Source organism: Strigops habroptila, chromosome 4 (assembly GCF_004027225.2).
Source record: "Strigops habroptila isolate Jane chromosome 4, bStrHab1.2.pri, whole genome shotgun sequence".
In the NCBI taxonomy this organism is placed as follows: Eukaryota; Metazoa; Chordata; class Aves; order Psittaciformes; family Psittacidae; genus Strigops; species Strigops habroptila.
In genome coordinates this window covers 28,097,107-28,121,647 of record NC_046358.1, presented here as the reverse complement: position 1 = coordinate 28,121,647, position 24,541 = coordinate 28,097,107, and the positions used below count along the sequence as shown (strand labels likewise).

The 24,541-nt window shown below is 41.4% G+C and overlaps 1 protein-coding gene across 5 annotated transcripts in view; it reads right to left on the bottom strand.

The window, feature by feature from the left end:
* The window catches only part of ITPK1 (inositol-tetrakisphosphate 1-kinase), a 143,754-nt gene that overhangs the window by 49,009 nt on the left and 70,204 nt on the right, over positions 1-24,541 (bottom strand). For 4 of the 5 annotated variants that reach the window (XM_030483511.1, XM_030483512.1, XM_030483510.2 and 1 more), the window contains exons 4-5: positions 19,698-19,823; positions 10,797-10,914 (exon numbers count right to left, since the gene is read on the bottom strand). In XM_030483511.1, the coding sequence (XP_030339371.1) occupies positions 10,797-10,914; positions 19,698-19,823 (244 nt within the window). Of the gene's footprint in view, positions 1-10,796; positions 10,915-19,697; positions 19,824-21,792; positions 22,690-24,541 lie in introns of those variants that run through there. The other variant, XM_030483514.2, reaches the window with a different exon arrangement.

Below are 24,541 nucleotides of genomic sequence, written 5' to 3'. Positions count from 1 at the left end.
ACAAATGAAATGTTTCTCAGGAAATACATAAAAAGTTTGTCAGCTTGGTTACGTAAATAATGAGATCAATAAACAATAATAAGCACATCATAAACTGAATCTTGCTCCATATTCATTCGCTCATCTGTCTAACTCTTTGCCTTTAGATTTAAATGTAGAAGGTTAATTGAGGTAATATTCATTGAATGCTTGCATATTCGTGTATAAAGAATTCCAGAGTTTGTCTTTCCATCCCAAAAGGATGGATGTTGATCTAAGACATTAAGTCTTCTTAGTCATCTAAGACTAACAAGTGATAAGACAAGAGGTAATGGCCTCAAGCTGTGTCAGGGGAGGTTTAGATTGGATGTTAGGAAAAATTTCTTCACTGAAAGGGTGACCAGGTATTGGAACAGGCTGCCCAGGGAAGTGGTAGAATCACTATCCCTGGAAGCGTTCAAAAACCATGTAGGTGAAGCCCTCAGTGACATGGCTTAGTGGTGGTCTTGGCAGTCCTGGGGTAATGGTTGGACTTGATACAGGTCTTTTCCAGCCTAGCTGATTCTATGCCTTGCCCACAATGCTGCATGTAGATTAATTATATTATATATGAACCAGGACTTATTACAGGATGGGGCTCATATTCAGTGTCCCTACTACTTACCTGGATGGGCACCTTGTCAATACACCAGCAAGTAAGTAAGCTGGTGCAATAGAATAAGCTCTCAGTTAAAGTGAAGAAATTGCTTCAGTGGAGTTCGATTTTCCCCATACAACCAAGATTGCAGTGGACGTTCCAACATTAATAAAATACAAACCAGAAAGGACAAAACTCTTCCTGAACATCTTCCATTGCCTTCCTAGTATGTTCAGCATCCCTTGGTCAAAAGAAGGACCTCATTCAGAATATGTATATACTTTTTGTCCGTACACACGTGGTGTGTAGAGGTCTGCAAGACCGACACTTCGCATCTCTGCAGGAAATATTTCACTGCTGGCTGGCACTCAATCGGAGACAGAGTAAGCACCATCCTCAAGCTCATTAAGAAAGACCTGGAATATGAACACTCCCCTCGTGTAGGAATTCTGATGCTGTATCTAAAGTTAACATGCTCAGTAACAGCCAAGTGCTCCCTTGTCTCCTTGCCCTGGCAGACACTAAAGCAGCTGGCAGCTGAACTGCAGCAAGGGGGAAATGCTGCAGCTATTCTGATCATGAAGCAGGCTTGTTAGGGCGGGCAGGAGGGTGAGACCCATGAAACACTCTCTGTTCAATCATCTTCATATTTACGTGGGAGATAAATTTTGCAACTGGCCAGTTTTCCTCACGATTGTGCCAGGCAGCAAGGGAGGAAATGAAACAGAAAGTTTTAAAAGTTGAAAAGTCCCAGTGTAAGCAACACCCTGCCCTAGCCAACACACCAGCGTGATCTGGAGGATGACCTCCTTGATCCTCAAGAGCTAATAGAAAAACTTCTTCAAGGGTGTTCAGGACCATTAAGTCTCTGTCATGTATTACGAGTGCCTGCCCTGCTATGCCATGGTTCCGTCCCCTTGCCCACAGGGTCTTGTGTGGGCTTTAATACAGCAGAAGAGAGCACTGAATAAAAGAGTCATAACCACATCATCCAGCCTCATTTCTAGAAGAATAACAGCTTTAACACGTATTTGAAGTTCCTGTTTCTCATAATTATTAATATAAAATTCCAAAACTTTATTCACAAGATACTAAAAGTGCCAAACCAGTACGACTTGTGCCATGTTTAAAAGTTATCTAGAACTAGAAAGTGCTTTAAATCATCCCTGCAGTTTCAGTCATTCCTGCTTCCTGGGAGATGAGAAACGAACATAGGAATTATCAAACCAAAGGAGACCACAGTTCAGCTGATACCATGTTAGCTCCATTTCTGCTATTGGGCAGTGGATTTCAAATAAGAGGAAAGAGAGTATTTATTGTCCACACAACACATCCCAAGTTATGGAGTTCAGAGTTCATAAATGGATTCTCTTTCTAACACCCAACAGTCAGTACCATATACTCCTAACCATAATGGTTTGTAAAGCCTTTAAACCCACCTGTGAATGTTTTCTACCTTTTACAGTCCAGCTATAATCTTAGTTTATATTTTATGGCAACTGCACAGATATTCAGTGAAACGGCAGTCTGACAGGGTAGGAAAGAGAAAAAGGGAACGTTTTTCCATTTATTCATATTTTGTTTACTCAGGTTTTGTTCCACCTCTGCTAGCCCCAGGTTGACCTTGCTCTCCCCTTGTGTAGCTGCCTCTTGGCACCAACCATGTCCCTTGCTCCAGGATTCTTTTCATTTCTAATGCATGTTTTTAAATTCAGGAAAGCAGAACTGAAAACAGTCTTTAGGGGAAAGAAAGTGCTTTATTTCCCTAACTGTATGCTCAATATCTTCAATGCTATTTTTGGCAACCATAATCTTTTTGTTTGGTTCTGTTGGCATGTTCTCTTTTGACTACTGAGGCAGAAGGGGCAGAAGTTTCCAATGAGCTACCCACTGTGACGCCAAGGTCTTTCCTGAGCAGTTAGTCAATGTAGAAGTTAACAATGCATGAGCTGTCCATATTATTTCTTTATGGGCCCAAGGGACTGCAATAAACTGTACCCATCATCATGCTGACTTCTTCACTGACTTTTGGTAGACCCATCTGATATTGCTGTCTCCCATTGCCTGGAAAAAAACTAAACACATTGGACTTATCTGACAAATTTGCCATCCTGCGTACATCTGCCTTTTCCAGAATTATTAATAAATGTCCTGAAACACCACTAGTATGGGATGCTTGACTTGCCACATTGAAAGCAGTTTATTTATCTCTGTCTTTGGTCTCTGTCTCACACTTTCTGATGCTTCAGTTTACTTAACATCCACCCTCTGAGGAGTGATTTTTAATTTATTTTTGAAAGTTATTTCAATGTGCTGACTTGCGTCTAGCTATTCAATCTGTAGCTGACAGCTTCGAAGAACTATAATAGGCCCGAAAGCAACCAGAGCAACATGGCCACTCAGTGCCATTTGGGGACACACAATTTCTACTATTCAGACTATTTTAACCCCATTTAACAAGCAGTGGTTCACTCTCAGTGTACAGAACTAAACAAGTTGCATGCTTCCCTACAAATGCCACAAGTTCTGAAACATGCTCCACATACACCTTACCCACCAAAGAGAGTATGAAAGGATGCAATGGTATGCCTGTAACTCTTTCTTTTCAGAGTAGCACCTTTCAGTTTTCACAGAGCTAAGCTGTATTCTGCAGAACAAGTTTTGTTTCCTTTACAGAAATGCAGTATAGTGACCTGAACCATGATTACTGACACTCCAGAAGAGCTGACTGTCTCCATACAGCCATACCAGCCTAGGGATGCATTTGGATCTCTCCATTTCCACCCCATACACAGTGTTTACTTATCACTATCGTAAGAAGGATATCCCAAACATGAAGAAAAGCAAGATGCTGGTGGTGTAGAGTACCAAATGACAGTAACAAGTAAATCACCTTATCTAGAAAGTCCATCAAGCAACTGACCATTGAGGTTTGGATCCACTCAATCATAAACTAATCAGGACAAGAAGAAACTTGGATCATCTCAAGTCCCTTTCATCAACCTTTACACTCGCTGCCTCTCCCACTCTAACTTCAGAAAGCCATTTGGAAAATTCATGAGATAAAACCAACTACTGACATCAAGGAACATAGAGATACTCAAGCTTTCATTATTTTATTTGCTGATGGACTCGGATGTTGTAACAGTTGCATAAAGCCAGCAGATCAAATGCAACAGGACTGGATAGTCCTTTCAGACTGGATGTTAGTGGCCTTGGTAAAGGAGAGCATCCTTTTCACGGATCTCAGGTACTGTTATCATCAGCTGAATCCATGCTATCCTGATAAAGCCTTAAGGTATTGCTGGACTCTTCATGAGTAGAGATTAGACTCTAACCAGGGGTCTCGCACGTTGGCTAGATACTTGTCTGAGGAAATGTGAGGGGTGCTACTTTTCTTGTCCAAGCTAGACTGCTGTAACACATGGAATCATAAAATAGTTTGGGTTGGAAAGGACCTTCAAAGGTTATCTAGTCCAACCCCCCTGCAATGAACATCTGAAAATAAACTGCTGCTTCAGCAGCAAAAGTGACATATAGAATCATGTTCTACCAGCTGAGTCCTGGTTTGCAATTCAGATGAAAGGTCCTATTTTTCAAGATTTATTTCTTGAACTCTGATCTTACGGCAGTATGAGTAGAAGCATCAGCCACTTACTGCAGAAAGTATTCCCAGTTAAGTCTTACATTGATATTGTGAGCAGTTTATCTTTCATTGCCCCATCCTTAATTTTTCTAGCACTCAGATACTTGGGGAAAGTATCTTGGATGCCAGCCAAGGAAACTTCTGCTCAGGAGGATCAGAATAACTTGAAACACAAGTGTGCTGGAATTTAAAACATCTGGTTTATTCAGTGAAGACTTCCTCGACACAAGAAGAATCCCTGCTCCTCCTTTCCTAATTCCAGAGAGACAATGATCATCAAAAATTAAACCATGTTCTGTTCTTATACCCAAACTGGAGATGTGTTAGGAATGCCTCATGACAATGGAGTGCTGTCACGGCTTGTATCTTTACCCTGTTAAAGCAGATTTGGTCATTCTTCAGATCCACCAAAGCCCCAGACACAAAATCCATAGAAGCGCTTGCTTATTTTGAAAGCTCAAGGACCATCAAGACTACTAGGATCAAAGATGAAGATTGTTTGTTAGTTCAAGAAGTTCTGGCTGGCACACTGTGAGACAAACGGATAAAAATGTTTTCTATATTATTCTCTGGGCTTTGTGTCTGTTGGACAGCAGAGTCAGCTTGAACAATGCCAAGATGATGTATCTTAGCAGGCCAGAAGCAGGGGGAGAGCAGACTGCTATTCCTGGTTAAAAGAACAGGGACTGTGCCTATCATTTCCACAGGGGCCTCCAGCTTTCTGGTTCCTCTGACCTACATTGGGTTCCTCTGATCTACATTTTGAGCTGACCAGCTCAAAATATTGAAAACCTCGGAAGGTGAAGGAGAGGAAAGGGAGTGTCTGTTCATGTTTTCTGTTTATAAATGTCTAACTTTCAGCATTCTTACCTTAGAAAATCCTTTTGTACACTACCTTAACAAGAGCAAACAATGGTATGAGAGAGGAGATTTCAGCTTCCCTTTAGAGCTCTCCACTTTCTTTGCCTGCCATCTCTCTCAGGACAGGATTAGTCCTTTGGAAGCAGCTGCCTTCTTTAGATTTCAAAGCCAGAGCTTGTTTATTGTAACACCAATATGTCTGTGTCCCTTTGTCAACCCCCTCCTAGATGAATGAATGCGCCTTTATGAGAAAGGCATCAGGTGACACCTCCCTGGGTCAAAAGTCCCAGAGTCATTCCAGTTTGACAGAGCAGGGCTGAGACCTACCAAGTGCTGACAGCCGGGGTACACAGCACTGCCACGTGCAACACTGCTGTGTGCTGATGCATTTGGACAAACGCCTTCCAGTTACAGGCAATATTAATTCCATTCCAGTTACTCCTCTCCATGCATGTGCAGTAGTTTTCAGACCAAAATTAAAATGCAGTGAATGAACACACACCACACTTGAATCGAGGTAATGAGACATCTGTTTGTACGCAGTCTTGGTGGAAAGAAAGTGTATGATCAACAAGGGAGACTTTTGCATCGAAAAACTGGTGTGGTTATTGGTGGTGGCTAACATCAGCGCTCTTAACTTAGATGTCCCTACAGAAACAAGTGAGCCTCAGGTGGGTGATTTAAAGCCTTCAAATTAAAACCAGATTTTTCTTTTCATTTTAATAGGAGCTTCAAATACAGATAGAGGTGCCTGAAGTTGACCTGTGCGACTATTCTTCTACCTCCCCTCTGATCAAAACTGGTATGAAAAGTAGGCCACAGGGAGTAGAGGCCACAGTTTCAAAAGGGGAATGCCTAGAGCTAAGTATATACAGCTATTTTCAGGCACTTTTAACTTGGTGGCCTGATTTTGAGAAGTTCTGAGTATGTACCACTCCAGCAATGTACATGCTCCATAACTTGCAAAAAATAAAACCTAACTACCTACTTTGGCCTTGAACTGGAAATACCCAGTTTTCTAACCAACAACAGATCTACAATTTCTGTTAAAAGGATACCTACACAGATTGCTTGGCATCAGAGACTCACTATATCAGAGTACGTGTATCTGGAAAAGAGGTTCCTGCCCTGTGGCATCTAAAGGAAAAGACAGGTCAAGTGCCACTAGAAGAGAGAGAGATGCACAGGGATGACATGCTGTGCCCAAGGTCATGCAGCAAGTCAGAACCAGCACCAAACTTTCTGAGCCTCAGATCAAATGCCTTACCCGTTACATCATGCTGAGCCTCACTCCTAGTCACAAAAGATACATGCAGCTGTTCAAGGAGTTATTTCTGAGTCAGACAGACAGAATCTAATAAGAAATATAGGGAAAAGAGAAGGATGACATGATCCATTCTGTAATATGCCCCCAAATCAGAAAGGAGTACACACAGCAGCAACTGCATCTCATATAATAGTAAACAATCAAACATAAATTATTACATGCTGGGGCTAAAATGTCACAGCTAAAGAGTTTTATACTGTTTAGTGTCCCAAGAGAATAGTTCCCATACTTCAAAAAAGATCGTTAGGAGAGAGAGAAATTCAGGAGTCACAGTTTGGCCATCAGGAGTTCTCTTATCTAGGGAAATCCTACAAAGACTAGTTATTGGAGAAATTTTAGATTTGGAGTTGAATTTAAGAATCCAAGATCAGAAGATTTTAAAATCATGGGAAAAGCCAGGTGGAAGTGGTTAAAGAAATGAACCCCATGGTCTGCAATATCTGAAGTTCAAACATTATCGAAGAAACCTGCAAGTCACCTGAGACAGCAGATGGGAACACTGACTAGGTAGAGCACTGGGTGAGTAGCAAAACACAGGTTTACCTCATTTTTCGTTTAAAGTCCTTCAGTTTAGATTATTACTTGTAAGACATGTAGGGAATTTTAAAAGCTTTTAATCTTAAAACTAAGTATGTAATGTATAAAGGTTAGTTAGTACCTAGTCACAGTGATTATCTGTTATCATCTTAAGCATAACTTAACAAGTCAGATCTTGAATTCCGAGGCTGCAGGATCCCAGCTCTTCAACACAGCATCAGAGAATTTCGTTATTTTTCATGAGGTTAAAACTTTAAACAGGCAGACACAGTTCTAGGCATACAATACCCTGCTAAAAACAAAATTTCCATTAAATAATGTTCCTAACCTTTCACCAAACATTACAGAACCTCATCTAGAGCACTTTTATATCAGAAGCCATTCTTTACAGATAAGTAAACAAAGCAATATAGCTGCTAAGAAAACTCAATCGCTATACCAAAAAATTTATTCAGTGATTTATTTCAAGATAGACCTGCCAGCTATGTAGGATACACGTTGGGAATGCAACCTTTATTTTTTCAAATCTTTTTAAAAAGACCCAGAAGTGAAGGTTTCAGAAGGACCACCTCTTTTAGGGATTGCGCTCAAAATAACAGAACAGGAAAAAGAGGAAGTCACAGCCCTGTCAAGACTATTGCTTCCAAAAAAGAATTCATTAAAATCAATGCTAAAATATCTCTTACAGCCTTTTTTCCCCCCCCACTTCCTTCCAAGGGAGATATCACTATGTATACTGAAGAAAATAACAATCTCTGCAAAGTCACCTAGCAACTGCTACAGCTGCATGCTAGCACACCAAGTTCAAGGTGAATCCTGGAGCAGGTCACTCAGAGAGGTCCTCCAGTCTCCATCCGTGGAGACACGCAAAACCCAACTGGATAGACCTGGGGAACCTGCTCTAGAGGATCCTGCTTTGAGCAGGAAGTTGGATTATATGATCTCAAGAGGCCTCTTCCAACCTCAGTGATTCTGCAAATCTGTGAACCTTGTATTTCCACAAGGACTGAGTGGTTACCGTGTCAGTCTAAGACATGGAAAGTTTCCATGCTTTCCCTCAGGCTACATGTACAGCTCTTGCCTACTTCCTAATTCTCCTCCACTTCAGTTCCTTTAGTGGCTGCAGAGACTCTGTGGCAGCAGAGACAAGGAGTGTGTCACAAAGTGCTTTTCCAACCCATTCTCAGGAAGCTGGATCAAAGTACTTATCACTCAGATACCTGACTCCATAAAGAGCGAGTTATAGGACTTTCAGAAAGCCTAATGATGTCCAGATGCCCAGTTTTAAACACATTAAATACAGATTCCCTTTTTCAGGAAGCATGGAGAATTCACTGTCAAGAGGGTAGGCAAGGCATTAACTTGGACATCTGAAGGACAATTACATTTAAAATTAAGCTGTTTATAGAACATGGGTCCCTATTGCTGCAGAATGCAGTCACCTTAGCAACACCTGCTATTTTCAAAGGTGCAGGCAACACAGAGGGACGAGGGCAGCACCACACAGAGTCAGCAGAGCATGTGGTCATCCACCCTTTAATACAACTCATGCAAATCTTTAGTTATGCAATTCTTCTAAGGTCTACAGGGATGAAATGAAGTGTAAACTCAAGATCATAAAGACTACACTTCATTTATAGTTTAAAACATAATTCAAATAGATGTTATGATCACCCTGAATCCAAAACCGATCTATAAACGAACACTGAATTTTCTTTTAAAAGACTTTCAACAGCAGAAGATTTCTCCTTACACACACTCTCAACTGTCCAGAATTTACGGAATTCCTTTGGAAGAGACAGTCCCTTACACTGAACTTAACCCATGACATCAATTCTCTATCCTGTGACAAACCTGGCTGTCGAGTTACAGCTAAAGACTAGCATTATTTTCTTGGTAGTGACTTCCATTTTGAAATTCTGGAATAAAAAAGATGTGGCTCCTAAGACCTCATGTTATTCACAGATGTATTACTTCCTGTTTGAGTTTCCTAAGCGCTCATGGCCTTGGGGTATGACGTGACAGCTGCAAGCAGAAAACACAATTTAGCAGGTGAGAACAAGGAGGGGGGGAAAAACACTGTCTAGAGAGATGCAACTTTGTTCTCACTGCAGATCATTATGTGCAGGAATGCAGAGGCTGATCTACTTAGGCCAGAACGAGAAGTTAGCCAATTACTCAGCTCTCCTGAGATTTACCCTGCAGACTACAAAGTTGGTTCAAGATCTCTGTCATGGTATTTCTGATGAAGAGATAGAAATAAGATGAGATGGAAAAAGATGACACAGAGAGAGGGGAAATACGGTCACCTAACACTGCAGTGGCCAGTGAGAACAGGTGAAGCCTTTCCTTCCGTCATTCCTCTACTTTATTAACAGCTTCTCTAAAATCTCAGTTTAAACTGAATACAAACCTACTTTTTTCTTTTTCCTCCTTAAGCATTTATTCCTTTTTCTCAACAGTTTGACCAGAGGTCAAAATATGCACAAGACAAACTACTCACAAAGATGGGATGCTCTCCCAAACATATTGTAATAAATAACATTAATTGTAAACAGTAACAGTATTGGTAGCAATTTAGGAAAAACAAACAAACAAACCCCCACAAAACAACAAACCACCTCCCCACCCCCCCAAAAAAAAAAATCCCACAACCCACCCTACTGAGTAACTCCACTGCTAGAACAAAATCCTAACTACTTTTTCAGAACACAGGTTTCCCTCAGCACGTCCCTCCCACTCACAATCAGAAATAACCACTCCAAACCAAAATCCTTTTAAACTAACTGAACTTTCTCTCCTAAAAAGATTCCAAAAGACAAGGGAAAGTGCTGCGAATTATTAGTCTTATTTTTACATAAGGACACTACTGATTGGGCCAGGCAGGTCAGATGCAAACAGTATGCCTATAAATTCACAATTACAAAAATACAAATTGATAAGCTTCTTATCTGCTGATCATGACAGTGATAACACAGTCACAATGGTAATTCCAATAACACCCAACTAGAACACAGTTCAGCAATGGGATTTCCCCCAAGTATAGTCATGTATATGAAACAGTTACTTCAAGAGCTACTCTAGATTTAAACTCAAAAGTCAATAAATTCTTCAAGAATCTGACAGTAACAGCAATAGAAAGGGAAGGAAAGGCTAAAACCCCAACAGTTCCAATGCTTAAAATAATAAGATATTAGAATTATTCAGGTTGAAAAGGCATGTCTTCTAAACATGAGAATACAACTCAAATGATGCCAAGACAACAGTCTATGTCAGGTAACTAGCCAACACCAGAAATGCATTTATGTTCCTCCTAGCAATTAACTTGTGCAATAGGCTTCCAGTGCTTCTCAAAGATCGTAGCTCTATTTACAATTTAAATTCTTTCAGTCCTTTCCAAACCTAATTTTTCTTCTTCCATAAATCTCCCCCAAATTCAGGCCTCAGGATTCTTATGACAAGCTGCTGAGTTTGTACAGTCATTTCAATTTACCAGCATGCACAAAAAGACTATGTTTTCCAGAAGATTTCTGGGACTACTCACTGTAGTAAATATGCTCCCCATTAAATTCATGTTGTATTTTTAACCAGATTCAAACCTCCTTTGTGTACATGGAAAAAGAAGAACACAAGATTCCAGAGGGCAATCCTGTGACACAGGAATGCTTCAGCGCTTGTGCTCCCATGGAGAGACAGAATGCAAGGAGCCCAAACACCACTACTTCAAACCTCACATCCAGCCTCCAGAAGCCAGCTACTTCCTTCTCTAGTCACAACAAAAACCTTCAGGAGAGCAGGTATCTGCCTACCTTGCATGTATGCCTCTATTTGCCGAATTAGCTCATAAGACTTGGATCGGTCCAGAAGTGTGCGAATAGCCGGAAGAGGGTCCAGGATAATGGTTTCTGGATGAGCATCAATATACTCCTGGGGGAAAAAAAAAAAAATAGAGGGAAAAAAAAGTCATTAGGTTGGCTGAAGAGTGTGAAAAAATAATGAGGTGGAGAAGAGAATAGACCAAGTTAAAATCCTCAAGGTTTCTCTTCAAGGGGCAGCAAACAGACATGAGCAACGCAGGAAGTCACTAGACAGTCTGGACACTGGTATTTGAAACAAACACAAACATGACAGGTAACTGTTTTAGGATGGCGAATTTCTCCTGTGGACTCACTATCAGCAGTGGAACCTGCCCTGTAACCACATCAACTCAGAAGGAAGCCAGGAGCAAGGTGCCACAGTAACACCTGTGAGCAGGGCTGAGAAAAGCAATTAGGAGAAGAAAGATGACACACCGCTATCCTGGGGTCAGCTTTGCATCAAATTACAATTACTGTTACTACACATGAACACCACAACTGTCTGAACTAAGCTCAGAACTACATCTGGATGCTTTAATATTATTATTGCTGTCCTTTAGCTGGCCTGAAGACAGTGTTAAGAGCTGGATGATAAGGGCTGGATATTTTTTTGGCAGAGCTGAAGAGATTGCTGCTTCACTGTGTATTCATTGACTTTTGAAAGCATCTATCTCGCTACTTCTCTAAGTTCATACTCTCCTCTCTTGACTACAAGAACAAAGTAAAGTTAATGCTCTCATGGATCTTTACCTTGGGAATTCAATTCCTCATTCACTGTGTCATGACTGCACTACTGCATTGTGTTCATGAACACAGACACAGCTGCCAGGTATTGCCCTTGCAAACCCAACAAAACTTCCTTCTCAGGACAGAAGCTGAGTTCCTTCATCACTGCCCCAACCTGGCCCCATAAAGTCAATGGGACAAACAAAAATCCATCTTACCCTATCCAAAATCAGACAAACATTTCCAAAGTTAACATCTGCCTTTGTTGTACCAAACTTCCCAAAGCATCTTTATGTTTCCACTCATTTATTTCAATCCATTCATGCAGATGCATGGTAAATGCTCCTGCAAGTAATAGACTTCCATTACTGCCCATGAGCTGGTTACTTCAGAGAACAAAACATACTCCAAAAGATACTTAGGTGTATGGTGAGGTGGTCTCAGGAGATGCACTCTGCTAGAAACTGAGCTAGAGAGAAAAGAATGGCATCATCTATTCCCAGCAAGAGATTTTGCTTCAGACACTGACTGGGGAAGCAGAGTTCCCCCCTCCACTCCTCCTACCCTGGCAAACTTGCTTTCTGCTGACTATGTAGTCTGAACTGATGGCTTTCTAAAGAGGATTATTCTTTTGAGGCTAAGAGGATCCAGCATTGGGGTTTAATGAATCCATTGCATCACCCACAGCAAACAAGTAGCTTTCCTTCTGTTTGAAAGGGCATGAGGCACCTTTCAGTGGCAATACACATCTGACGTATTTAATAATCCCTGCAGAACACAAACAGTGAATTCCCCAAAGATATGTTCAACCTTGCTACTACCCGGGAAAAGTAAGGGACAAAGCCTTTTGCACAGTCAGTCAAGACTGTCAAACCCAGAGGTTGTCTCACCCTTGCAGTGCAGCCTGAATAAAAAGCTGCTTTGGTTCACTGGAGCAGAACCTGGTCTCATTTCAAGTTATTAATACCCAAAACATACAGATAACTGTTTTCATGAGTCTCCTGCCCCTAGGACTTCAGAGTCTCAAGCAGAGCAGTCAGCTTTCAAATATAGAACAGCTGGGGATTTTTTAAGACATGGAGTAACTTGTTACCTAATACATCTTAAACACCTATGCATATGTGCCCTTTTATGCAGCAGCTGAAAGACACCTTGTGGAGCTAGGATGATCCAGTGATGAGGCCATTAGCTTAAACTTGCTGATCATGAAACTGTACTTGATCATCTCAACATATCAAAAACATAACAAGACACCATTTAGAGTCTGGAGGAACTTCAACAGACTACTACAATGTCGAGAAGAACTGCACCAAGTGTAAGGTGACAGACCTTCACACACACAGATGCCAGAACATGAGATTTCTTTATAAAACAAGGAAGTTTCTCAGCATTAAACCTTTGTCAGGTACTATTCTCCATCTCCACATACAGGCTTAGGTACTTGGGCAGGCAGAGGGCACAGGAGTGGCAAAATTCAGAGATATCAGCAGGGCAGGGAAGATCTGCATCACCTGGGTAAAGGAAAGGACTGGGACCTGAAGTACGTGTTTCCTAGAGCTACTCTGGGGACAGGCTACAGATCTCTCATTTTAAATGAATCCAGAAATGGTCTCCCCTTTGAAGCAAAGGAGTCTGTTGATGAAGAACAAGGTCAATGTATTTGCATAGGTCATCTCTATTTGAACACAGTTAGTGGGTAACTGCTGAAGTTGTTTAGGGGACAGAAACATCAAAACAGCACTCCAATCTTTACAGCTCTGCACCTCTTCTCAGTATACTGTATTGCTTGGATTTCCACCACAAAGCACATTAAGGCATCACATTTTACTGAATATATAACTGTGAAGATTACTTAACAGATTGCAAAACTCTTGATGTAGCCTGAGTAGCAGCACTCTTCCCATGGCACAGAATTGCTCCACTACCAGAAATACAGATCTGGATAAACATGAGGGGTTTGTGTCCAAGAACTTTGATAGCAGATGAGCTACTATAGATATGATCATGAAAACGAAGCAGTTGCAGAAGGAACAAAGAAACACTGGAGCTTTCAGTACAGCACAACCTTTCCACTTTGAATATTCAAATCTTCTCTGCTCATTCCAACACAACAACTCTGCACCCTCCTTTGGTAGATTTACCAAAGACTGGTATCCAACAGCAGACTCCAGCAACCAAGGCAACAATCTGGAGGATATTTAGGCTTCTCAACAATATTTTGAAAAGGCTCTGTCCTTGGGCTGCAGTTCAGCTTGACCTAGACAACATCAGTGTTTTCCTCTTCCTAATCTTTGACATAATAAAAGCAAACAAGAAGGAACAAGGACTTTTAGCAGATCCTCCTTTGTTTGTATTCCAGGCTTGGCAGTCAGTCATGCTCTGTACCAGCCCTGTTACTGGCAGAATACCAGCAATGAAACTTGAAATCAAAGAGAAATCAAGTATTTCATGTTCCCTATTAAATACCTCTGGATATAACCCAGATATTAAAAGACAAAAACAAACAAACAAACAAACAAACAAACCATCACACCCAAACCCAAAAAACAAACCAACAAACCTCCCCCACATAACAAAAAAACCCCAACCAAAACCAAAACCAAACCAAACCAAAAAATCCCCAAAGCCAAACAAAAATAGCCACAACACAAAACAACTTCTCTTGACAAGCCTGTGCATAGATGAGAATAGAGTTGTTCGTCATTTTACCCAAAAAGGTAGCTAATTTTCTTTAAGATATATATATTTATATTTTAACAGAAAGTTGATACAGTATCTACTGCAAATATTAGGTCATTAGATGATAAGAGAGACTCACTGACTTGATTTTATTACTAGGTAATAAAACTTCAATGATCTTTTGTTTAACATTAAACAAAAGTTCCACATAAGAGGGAAAAAAAAGAAAGTTAGCAAATGAAACAGTAACAGCATTTGGATTTGTGTTTTCCCATGTACAGAAACATGAAGATGGCTGCTTGTAACAACAGATCAACTCTTTCCAATGGGGAAACAGATGTAAAGACAGACACCAGGCTGTCTAAGGAGTTTGCATCAGATTCAGACTTACAAGTTCCTTTTTGTTGTCTTAGGCTGTGATGGCCTCTTTTCAGACACCAAAGTTAAAGGTGTAGGCAAGTTGGATCTTGAACACTTACCTCAAAACTGTCTGTCTCTAAATCTAGAAGAGATTCCTGCTGTGGTTGGGATGGATGAGGGAGGCAGCAAGGGGTAGTGGGGACAGATCTTCCTTGTTGCATTTCTATTCACTGTACACCTCAAAGCAACTTTCTGAGTACTTAGCTTCTCAGTCTTGCCTTCGGAAGTCCACCACTGCTTCACCTTGCAAGTACCTATCCACACGAAGCTATCCTACCAGTTAGCACTTGAATGACAAATGTTTAGGTAATTTTGTCTGCTTATAAGGAATTTTTCAAACGGGAAAACCACAGGTATTAGCCTGTGAATTCAGGCGTAAATAGACTATTTCAACTGTCTCATCTTGTCCACCTAATAAGAAAAAAGATTACTAAGATCTGATAGTTTCCTTTGATTTTTCAGTTGCCTTTACTCAGCATAGCATGTGAAAATGAATGTGAAATGTATGGGTTAGTAATCTTGGGGAGTTAGGGGGGCATCAAAAATCCACTGGCATAATCTCCATGAGTAAGTACTCAAATCATATTCTCGCAGCTGAGACTTCTGAAGAAAGCAATCACTGCAGCAAGAATAATGCCTTTCTCCCCTTCCAAGCAAGAGCAATCTTCTAACTCCTTCCCTTCCAAAACAACTCCCTAATTCTCCTTCCTTCCAGTCCCAAACCCATCTAAGGAAGCTTTTGAATCAAGAATAAAAAAGAGCCCTTCCTGGACATCTTCAGAGTGGAGAGTCAACAGTCTGAGGGCAGGGGTGGGAGGAAACACTTAAAATTTTCATCAACTTGATAGCAGAAGCCTAGGCATAAAACCTGCTTCTGACCTATCTCTTTAAGAAGGCTAATGCAAAGAGAATTCATTCAGAAAAAGCTCTGAAAGACAAATTAATAACCCTATTGATTTTCTATCACTAGAACCATCATTTTGAGTGGAACAGACTAGCATGAAGCTGCAATGAATGAAGCTACTCAAGCCCCTGTACAGCTATGACAGGCAGCTGCTCAGACAGCATTTTGCTCTAATCAAAGCATAACAAAGGTTCCCCACCCAAAACACGCTTTTACTTTTTCCAGAAGACAGGAACTGGGGTAGTTTTGTTCTCTTTCTTACCAAGGACACAGGAATTGGAGCACAAGCAAGTGAAAGGGACACCTGGAGACTATGCCTCTTCCCACTTGACTTCTCTCCATGTTCCTCTGGTCACGAAGGAACCACCAAGGACTATAACAATTTTTTACTAGACAACAAATAAAATATGTTGAATCAGTTCAGGCCAGTGTTCCAGTGGGTATGAGGAGAGACAAATCATCTCTACAAACAACTATCACCCCCAAAGCAAGGATCTAAATGTCCTCCGAAGCAAATGGAATGATTATTTTTTACCAGGCAATTGAGAACAGCCATTAAACAGCAAGTCAAAAAGGGCGTGCTAAGAGGCTTCCTAGTCTATCAGCCCTCTCCACCAGACTGTACAATGGTTCCTCACAGACTCCAGAGAGCAGGCTCACAGAATCACGTAAATGTGAAGCCAGTTTCCTCCTCAGCTCTTGCAGATGAGATGGTCAAGGCCTCTACGCACTGGAAAAAAGTTATTCTTACAAAGGTCATAAATGCAGCCCGGCAGATCATTTCTCCTCCTGTGGTCAACGATCCCTTGCTTTCAATGTCCTGAAAGACTGCTTTATGGAGCCAACAGGTATCCTCTTGCTGTTACATTTACATTCAATAGCAGGAAAATTTGCCCTGTTTGGTTAAGATGATCAGAACTTTGTCAGTCCATTTCATGAACAAGAAGAGAACCACACTTGAGCAGGCACCAGAAATACCACAGTGCTTAGGCAACACCATACACACGAAGCAGCTCTCTTGCAAGGTGGTTGCTTCATGTTTTTTAAGTTGCTCATTGATTTTAGTTTTAATAAAACCCAAACAACTACCTTTCCTCACATACTTTATACAAATTGCTTCTTACAATTCATTTTTTTCTAAGGAACGTATTTCTCTTCATTTCTAATTAGTTTTCAGTATCTTAAAAATAATACAGGTCAGATGGAGACAGGCAGCAGTTTCCTGCCAGTTTCTGCCCTGTATACAAAATGACATGAGAGCACATCCTTACGGCACACTTTGGCATGCAATTCAACGCTGACAGACCTCTCCTCTGCTCCACTGGTTCCTGGGTACATGTTTTACTACATTGAAAGTTTCCTGCATGCCAGTGATGTGGCACAACTCAGTCACATGGGCAGAACCAGAAGCCCAAGGCCTTGGTGTATGGGGGAGAGTATACCATTCAGAAGCCTGCTCACAGGGGTCCTGCTCTCTCTTTCATTCACTGGAAAAAGACCCTCATCCAGTACAAAGGCACTGTGAGAGGATCATTTTCTGATGAATGACTTTTGAATGTACTGAAAGGTTATCATTCCATATTCATAGTCAAAAATATGCGTAGTCCAGTAATGGAAACCTACATTCGAGTGTAACCACGCAATTGTGGAGAAGTCATCCACTGGGCTATACTACTATATACTCTATCTGTAAAGACAGATCATCAGACATCAGTGTGACTACTGTGATTTGGTCTGTACATCAGGTGTCATCATAGCTGCTAAAAATTCATATCAGAGCTCCAAACAGACACAAACAAACCCTAAGTCCCTATGACAGCCATTCTGAGTGGACCTCAAGGGCTTCTCATATTAATTTCAAAAGGGAGTTAATGTAATTTCCTTTCATTTACAGCTTGCAAAACAAAAGCTTAGGAATGCCAACAGGATGGTCTAGATCACACTAATGAAAGTGGAAAAGGCATGTGACTGAACCCACATTCCATGACCTCCTTCTAATTCTTCAGGCATTACATTGCACTACTTCGCAGGAAGATGGCATCGTCAAAAAGAGTACCTGTATTAGATAATATGGTGCTTACTATACAACCAAGTACTAATGAAAAGGAGAGAAGAAAGAACATCAAGTTCTCCTTTAACATTCTTGGCTTTTTTATTGTTTTAATTAGTGATTAAATGTAATATTCCTAAAAATGAAGGCGTCAGCCAGCTGGATCCACATATTTCACAAGACCAACTTAGCAAGTTGCTTAGCATAATCCTGCAAGAGCCTTTCTAGAGTATGTAAGGCTGCAGCGTGCCATCGTAAACAGAGCAATGTTAAACTGGAATTAAGGAGAGTATTCAAAAAAGACTAAAACCACCATCAACAGGGACATGAAATGAAAATGTAGAGAAGTCCTCAAAGCATGAGCAGAATTCACCACCACCCTCTGCATGGAAGACATTGGTATAAGACAATGCTCTGTATCCACAGGGTGCTTTTCACCCTATTTATTTCCTTCTTAAACAGTTCATACTAATCAGTTGAACTCTATTTACCAATCAAGTCAGGAGACAGAGAACTATTTCCTTTCCATCTGACTTGCTCAGAGACTTATCCTAGCTTTCATCGATCTCAACTACTTGAGTTCTGGAAAAATACATACGGAGCACGCATTACTGCAGAGAGAGGTATTCTAATGATACATTTGCACCAACAATTAAAGGGTGCTGACTTACATGCAGCATATGCCCCAGATGTGTGAACAATATCTTTGCTTTCTACAACCCTTGACACACAATCCAAATTTCCAGTATTATGAAAATAAACAAAGGTTCCATTTCCCATCAGCGTACTGCAAATTAGCTTCACCAGAACCACAGTATTATTTTTGCTCAAACACTGATATTTACAGGAGAATTATGACCATTATTAAGAAACAGACCCATTTATGAAAAGGTGGTATTAAGCTGAGGCACAGACGTAAGAGTTCTATAGCAACGAAATAGCTGCAGTAGTAACAGATGACTGAATTCCAACCCTATTATCTCGTCTCTGGATTACAGTAATTTCTGTTTCACCCTATTGCAACGCAAACCTGTTCCAGCCCAACTTGTTCCCCTTTTGTTCTATGTTATTCTTAGAAGGCACCATGCTCGTGTGCTGTGGAGGTATTTAGATGAATTTATCACTATGCAAATCCTACAGGAAGAATTTGACACGCTGTATCAAATACCTCTGCCAGCACTCGCCATGACTTCCTGGGTCAATGACTGTTCTCATCTGTCCACATTAGTCAGTGTGTCACTAGAAGCATATCCCAGTCCAAAGCAATGACCCAATAGCTCACCCATTTACCGTACATGCTGTATGAGATTAAGCCCAAGCTGCCAAGAAAAAACTCAGGCATAGGAGACAGTGGAGGTGATATTAACACAGATGAACTTGGCAGTATGGGAGAGAAGAGTTGGGTCAGGGAACACAGAGAGCAGTAAGATTTGTTTTCCCCGATCTTAAGAGAAGGTTTCTTACTGGTTTCTTTCAGAGGCCACTTCTTAAAATCATAAAGGTGTTCCTTTATCATTTTTATCAGCATTCACACAGTATACTGATAGGAATTCTTTGGGAAAACAGTTCTCTGTATCACTAAGCCCTGTATATTTCTGACCTTCAGTGTAAATTGAGAAAAAAAAATAGAACAGGACTCTCAGTACTAGAAGACAATCACTCACAGTAACCTTGATATTACAGAAATTAGCATTCCAGAAATTGGGAAGACCAGACAGAACTGGGTCAAATTAATTTAGTGGCTTCTGTTGTGGAGAGATGCATGTAAAGGACTCTGCAAACACCTGTTCCTTTTTGTGAACAGTACTCATCCTCTTGGAATGAGATCAGGACAACATTTGGTGGGAAACCACTTCTTACTAACCTTACCAATACAACGCAAAACCTATCCAAAGGCGCAAGTCCATTTTAGACTGAAAAAAACTATTTTTGCTGGGCTATCAGTAGTAGGGCAGGAGCATGCCAGGGAGCTCTTTCCATCGAACCCTATTGACTGCACAGGAAACACTGAATTTGCTGCACCGAGATCATCCTCCTGCTTGAAATGCATAATGACTATTAAAGAACCACTTACCTGGAACCGTTGAACCAGCTCCAGTGACTGGCTGTCATTCTGGTCTGCTTCAAGGATGACATCTGTCAGTTTGTGTATGATCACATCCAAAGGGCCCTGATCTTCAATGGGTTTGGTGAGGTCAAGCTGAAGAAACCAGAGAGAAACCTTTTATTAACATATGGAGGAGGATCTGAGGTTCTTGTTCCTGCCACCGTCAAAGCTGGTGTTGCCACACAGAAGGCATTTACTTTACATACTGCCTTTATTTTGGTATGTTACCCAAATCCATGAGAATTTACATTTCACTGAACATCAGAAAACTTTACTCAGACATTTATTTCTCAGCAGTGTAGATCTAATTCCATGAAAAAGCAGTGAAGTCATTGGCAAGCACACTTCATCTAAACATCTTCCTGCGCTTCACCACCCCGAGCTGCCACTTGCCTCTTCAGCTCTCTTTCCCAGTACTTACACATACATGCAAAAGAAATGCACCAACAAAGATGATCACCACTAATAAAAAGAATATCTACTGTGCCCTTTTCCGTTTGAGATTGCACAAAACAGCACCCAGGTAACACAAAAGCAAATGACTCGGGATCTCTGCAAATTTATCTGCTGCAGTAACAGATATTTGGCTGGTAAGGAGGAGCGCACTCCCACTAGCAGACCTTGACAGTTAGCTGTACAGGGAACAAAGACTGGGGTGAGGTGTGCAGAAACTCTGCTCCAGACAGCACGGGAAGGCAAGGAAGTGATAGCAATGGGCTTGGTCCCCAGTAACCAAGACAGGGTTCTATGAGCAGAGGAACCACCTGTACTGGAAATAGACTGAGATAGGGATGTCTTGAGAAAATCTTAATGCAAAGAAGGCTACTGGACCTGATGGGATGCATGGAAGGGTACTAAAAGAACTGGTCAATGTCACTGTGAGGGCTTAGATTTATCAGGACATAAATCAAAACTGTAGAGATTGCAACTAAATCAGGAAGAAAAAAAAAATCCACCACAAGAACTGTCTGGTTGCAGCACAGAGACCCACAGAGGCTGTAGGATCTCCATCCTTCAAGGTTTTCAAGACCTGACTGGACAAAGCCCTAAGCAACTTAGTCTGAATTTAATGTTGAATCTGCTCTGATCAAGATGATGTATTACAAACCCCTAAGATCCCTACCAAAGTTAATGATCCTATGAAACTACTTACCAGTTTTGAACATTTGTACAGTGTAAGTACCAAACTGGCTCATGTTGTAGCCAACACACTGGGCTGACCACAGCGCAAAAGCTCCCACATTACCAAGCACTGCTCTTCAACCCATTGCGTGATCTACTGCATAAGTGGCAACTTAACCTCATAAACTTCAAGCCAGGAAAAGAAATGAAAGATAAGTATGTGCTCACTAAAGTAAAGACAGCATTTGGTTTTACAGTTACATGCATGCTCCTTTCCATTGCTGCTATCTGTTTTATTCAACTCTGGCAGAGAAGGGGGTGCAGGGCACAGGAGGGAGAGGAGGGCTGGGCAGAAGAGGCTGCTGATGCTCTGTTTCGATAGAAGCCTGGTCTTCACTGTCTCATTAGGTTGAGTTTTGTCCTAATAAAATTTCGCATCCTACAGAAATGGCCCTGATTTGAATTAAGGAGTGACTTAAGGAAGGTAATGATAAGACAGGATGGCTGTAACTCAAGCACCAATAAAACTAAAACAGCAGAGATCTAGCAGCCTTGTCATAATTTGGTAGTTGCTAATATAACTGATTTATGTAGCTGAACTGCTGTTCTTGTGTAGGCACTCTTACCTGGGCTAAGTGGTATTCTGCCCACTCTTACTTGGGCAGAATAAGTGAAGCTTCCTACGGCACAAAAGCAAACTGAAAGACTGCCAATTCTTCCCAATAGAGACCACCTTTGCTTGCCCATTACTATATGCTCCTACTAACAGTTACAGGTTGAGGCTTTAGCACTATCTTTGAAGTACTTATGCAGATTCTAATACAACTGGAAAACATGTTGCGCGGGTCTTCTGAGGAGACTAAGAGATGCACAGTCCACAGGTGGGCAGCAGACTCTCTACATGCAAGATTATGCAATGATAAAGACAAACAAGACAGACTTGATGTGGATGCTCAGTGATCGGTCAGCTGTGCCTGGGGGAGACAGTCCACAGAAGATTTGGCTGTCCTCGCACTTGCATTTTTACTCCCATTACTAGTGCAGCACAAAGGCTAAAGGCAAGCATAAGTGTCTGCAAAATTAAGTCAAAGTGAAGTGAACTGCAGCTTGGCTAAGGACATGGAAGGAGATGATCTACTTCTGCAACCAAGTTCCAGAAAAATCAGTTAATACCCTTAAAAGAAATCTCAGATGACCACACTGCTTTTCCTGAGGTTTTTTCGTCTGCCTATCACATCTAGAAGGAAATAACAAAACAAAGGGTCCATTTAACTAGGTCAGAAAGTTCCCAGTTACCAAGGTACAAAAATGTGAATTAATCCATTTTCAGGACTTCCAGTTTGAAAATCAGTGAGAAGCAAATAAGCATTTGAGATTGGTTGCCCTTCTACATTCTTTCTGCACTTGCAGCTCAGTCTGCACAGAAACATTCAGAAAACAAGAAAACAGTCCTCCCTTTCAGCCTTGACCCAAGAATAGAAATAAGCCTTCAAGGCATATCCAGGCATTTTCAGCACAATGTTTTCCAGAAGCATAAAACATCTGGGCAAGATAACTTTACAACAGTTGTGCCAGCTAAAAGCAACAAGCATATTTTGAGAATGAAACTAAATGCACCTACTTTGCACATCAGAAAGTGCCTAAAAGCCCCCCCCCCAACAGTGCTCTGCTTCCTCTTCACCAAGAAAGCAATGCTAGAAATGACAGCACACTATGGCAGCTCCTCCAGTAGGAAGTTCAATGTCCTTCAGAAAGGACAGCAGGTACATTTCAACCAGCCAGACCTTCAAAATCTGATCCAGTATTTTGTAGATTGGAGGATCAAACCATTTGCAAGAGTAAGTGCTCTGTGTTCTGGGCCATGCTGCAGAAAGCAAATATCCCTGGGCTGTGTGGAATTTGGAAGAGATCCACCTTCCTTTTAAATATAAGAAAAAAAAAAAACCCCAAACAACTAAAAGGAGAAGAAAAGGGAGAAAGAAAAAGATTTGAGGGGAAAAAAGAAGCCTTTTCAAGTGGAGTATCAGACCCAAGCAGAAGTCAGTGAAAGCAGAGTGCAAAATTTCTGATAGCCCTCTGCTGGGACAAACACTGATTCATTGTTTGTTGTCAGCTGGAATTTGACCCCTCCTACTTCCCTTCTCTTTCAGCACCTCTCTCCAAATGATCTTTGCATTTGACATGATCACCCAAAGGTTTGGTTTTGCACAGAACTAACACCATAGCAACAGAAGTGAGAGAAAAGACTTAGCACCAGCTTGAAAAAAAGAGAGAGATTGCTGTGGTACCTTCTCATCCGCGAGGTAGGTGAGGTAGGCTGTAGGCTATAGCCTGTTCTGCTTGCCCCTCCCCCCCTTTTTTATTTCTTTTTTTAGTAAAGAAGTCCAACCTGGCAGTGGTTTCATGGCATTGTCACTTACCACCAAACCCCAGCAAAACTCAGGTGAATGACATGTAAGACAGTAACAAAGCTGTACACAGAAAATGCCAGATACATGGCATACACATGGCTTGGATGGGTATGTTCTTTGCTGGGTAAAAAACTGGCTGGATGGCCAGGTGTGAAGAGTTGTAGTAAATGGAATTAAATCTAGTTGGCTGCTGGCCACAAGTGGTATCCCTCTTGTACTTGGCACTGGTGAGGCTGCACCTCGAATACTGTGTTCAGTTCTGGGCCCCCCACTACAAGAGAGATATTGAGGTGCTGGAGCGTATCTAAAGAAGGGCAACAAAGCTGGTGAAGGGTCTGGAGCACACGTATGATGAGGAGTGGCTGAGGGAACTGGGGTTGTTAAGCCTGGAGAAGAAAAGGCTCAAGGAGGACCTTCTTGCTCTCTACAACTACCTGAAAGGAGGTTGTAACAATGTGGGTATCTGTCTCTTCTCCCAAGTAACAAATGTTAGGACAAGAGGTAACAGCCTCAAGTTGAGCCAGGGGAGGTTTAGACTGGATATTAGGAAAAATTTCTTCACTGCAAGGATTATCAAGCACTGGAACAGGCTGCCCAGGGAAGTGGCTGAGTCACCATCCCTGGGGGTATTTATAAGATGTGTAGATGTGGTGCTTAGGGACATTGTTAATTTACATTTGGACTCACTGATCTTAAAGGTCTTTCCCAACCTAAATGATTCTATGATTCTATATGCCTTTCCAGATCTTTCAAATCCATATATGGACGAAAACAACTGCTAGATAAATGCTTTTATCATAGCTGCTATAGATAGCCTGCTCACCTTCTAACAGAAAGACTGTCTGGGACCTAAAAAATACTCCAAGCTTAGAAACATCACAGTCCACCCTATTAGGCTTCTCAGAGCATCCACTGGAGAGCAAGTTACACATACAGAGCTCCATCTCTGCCGTCCTTTCCCCTTCCCCTCCCTCTGTCCTCCAGAAACACACAGCCAGAGCATTATCCAAATCATTACACAGGAGGGCAAAAAAAGTTTATTTCCATTAAGCACAATTTGTTTAAAGTTTTGGGGTTGTTTTTCTCCGGAACACTGGCAATCCATCTGTATTGCAGGGACAGGGCGAGCGCCTGGCCAAATGCCACGGCTCTCCTCTGGTCCCAACTGCAATCCCACACACGCATTTCTGGAAGCCGTGTTTAAAAATAAAACTGTGTCCAAGTGAAAAAAATCTGGATTTGTTCACTCAGGAAAAAGCCCCAAACAACTGCAAATGT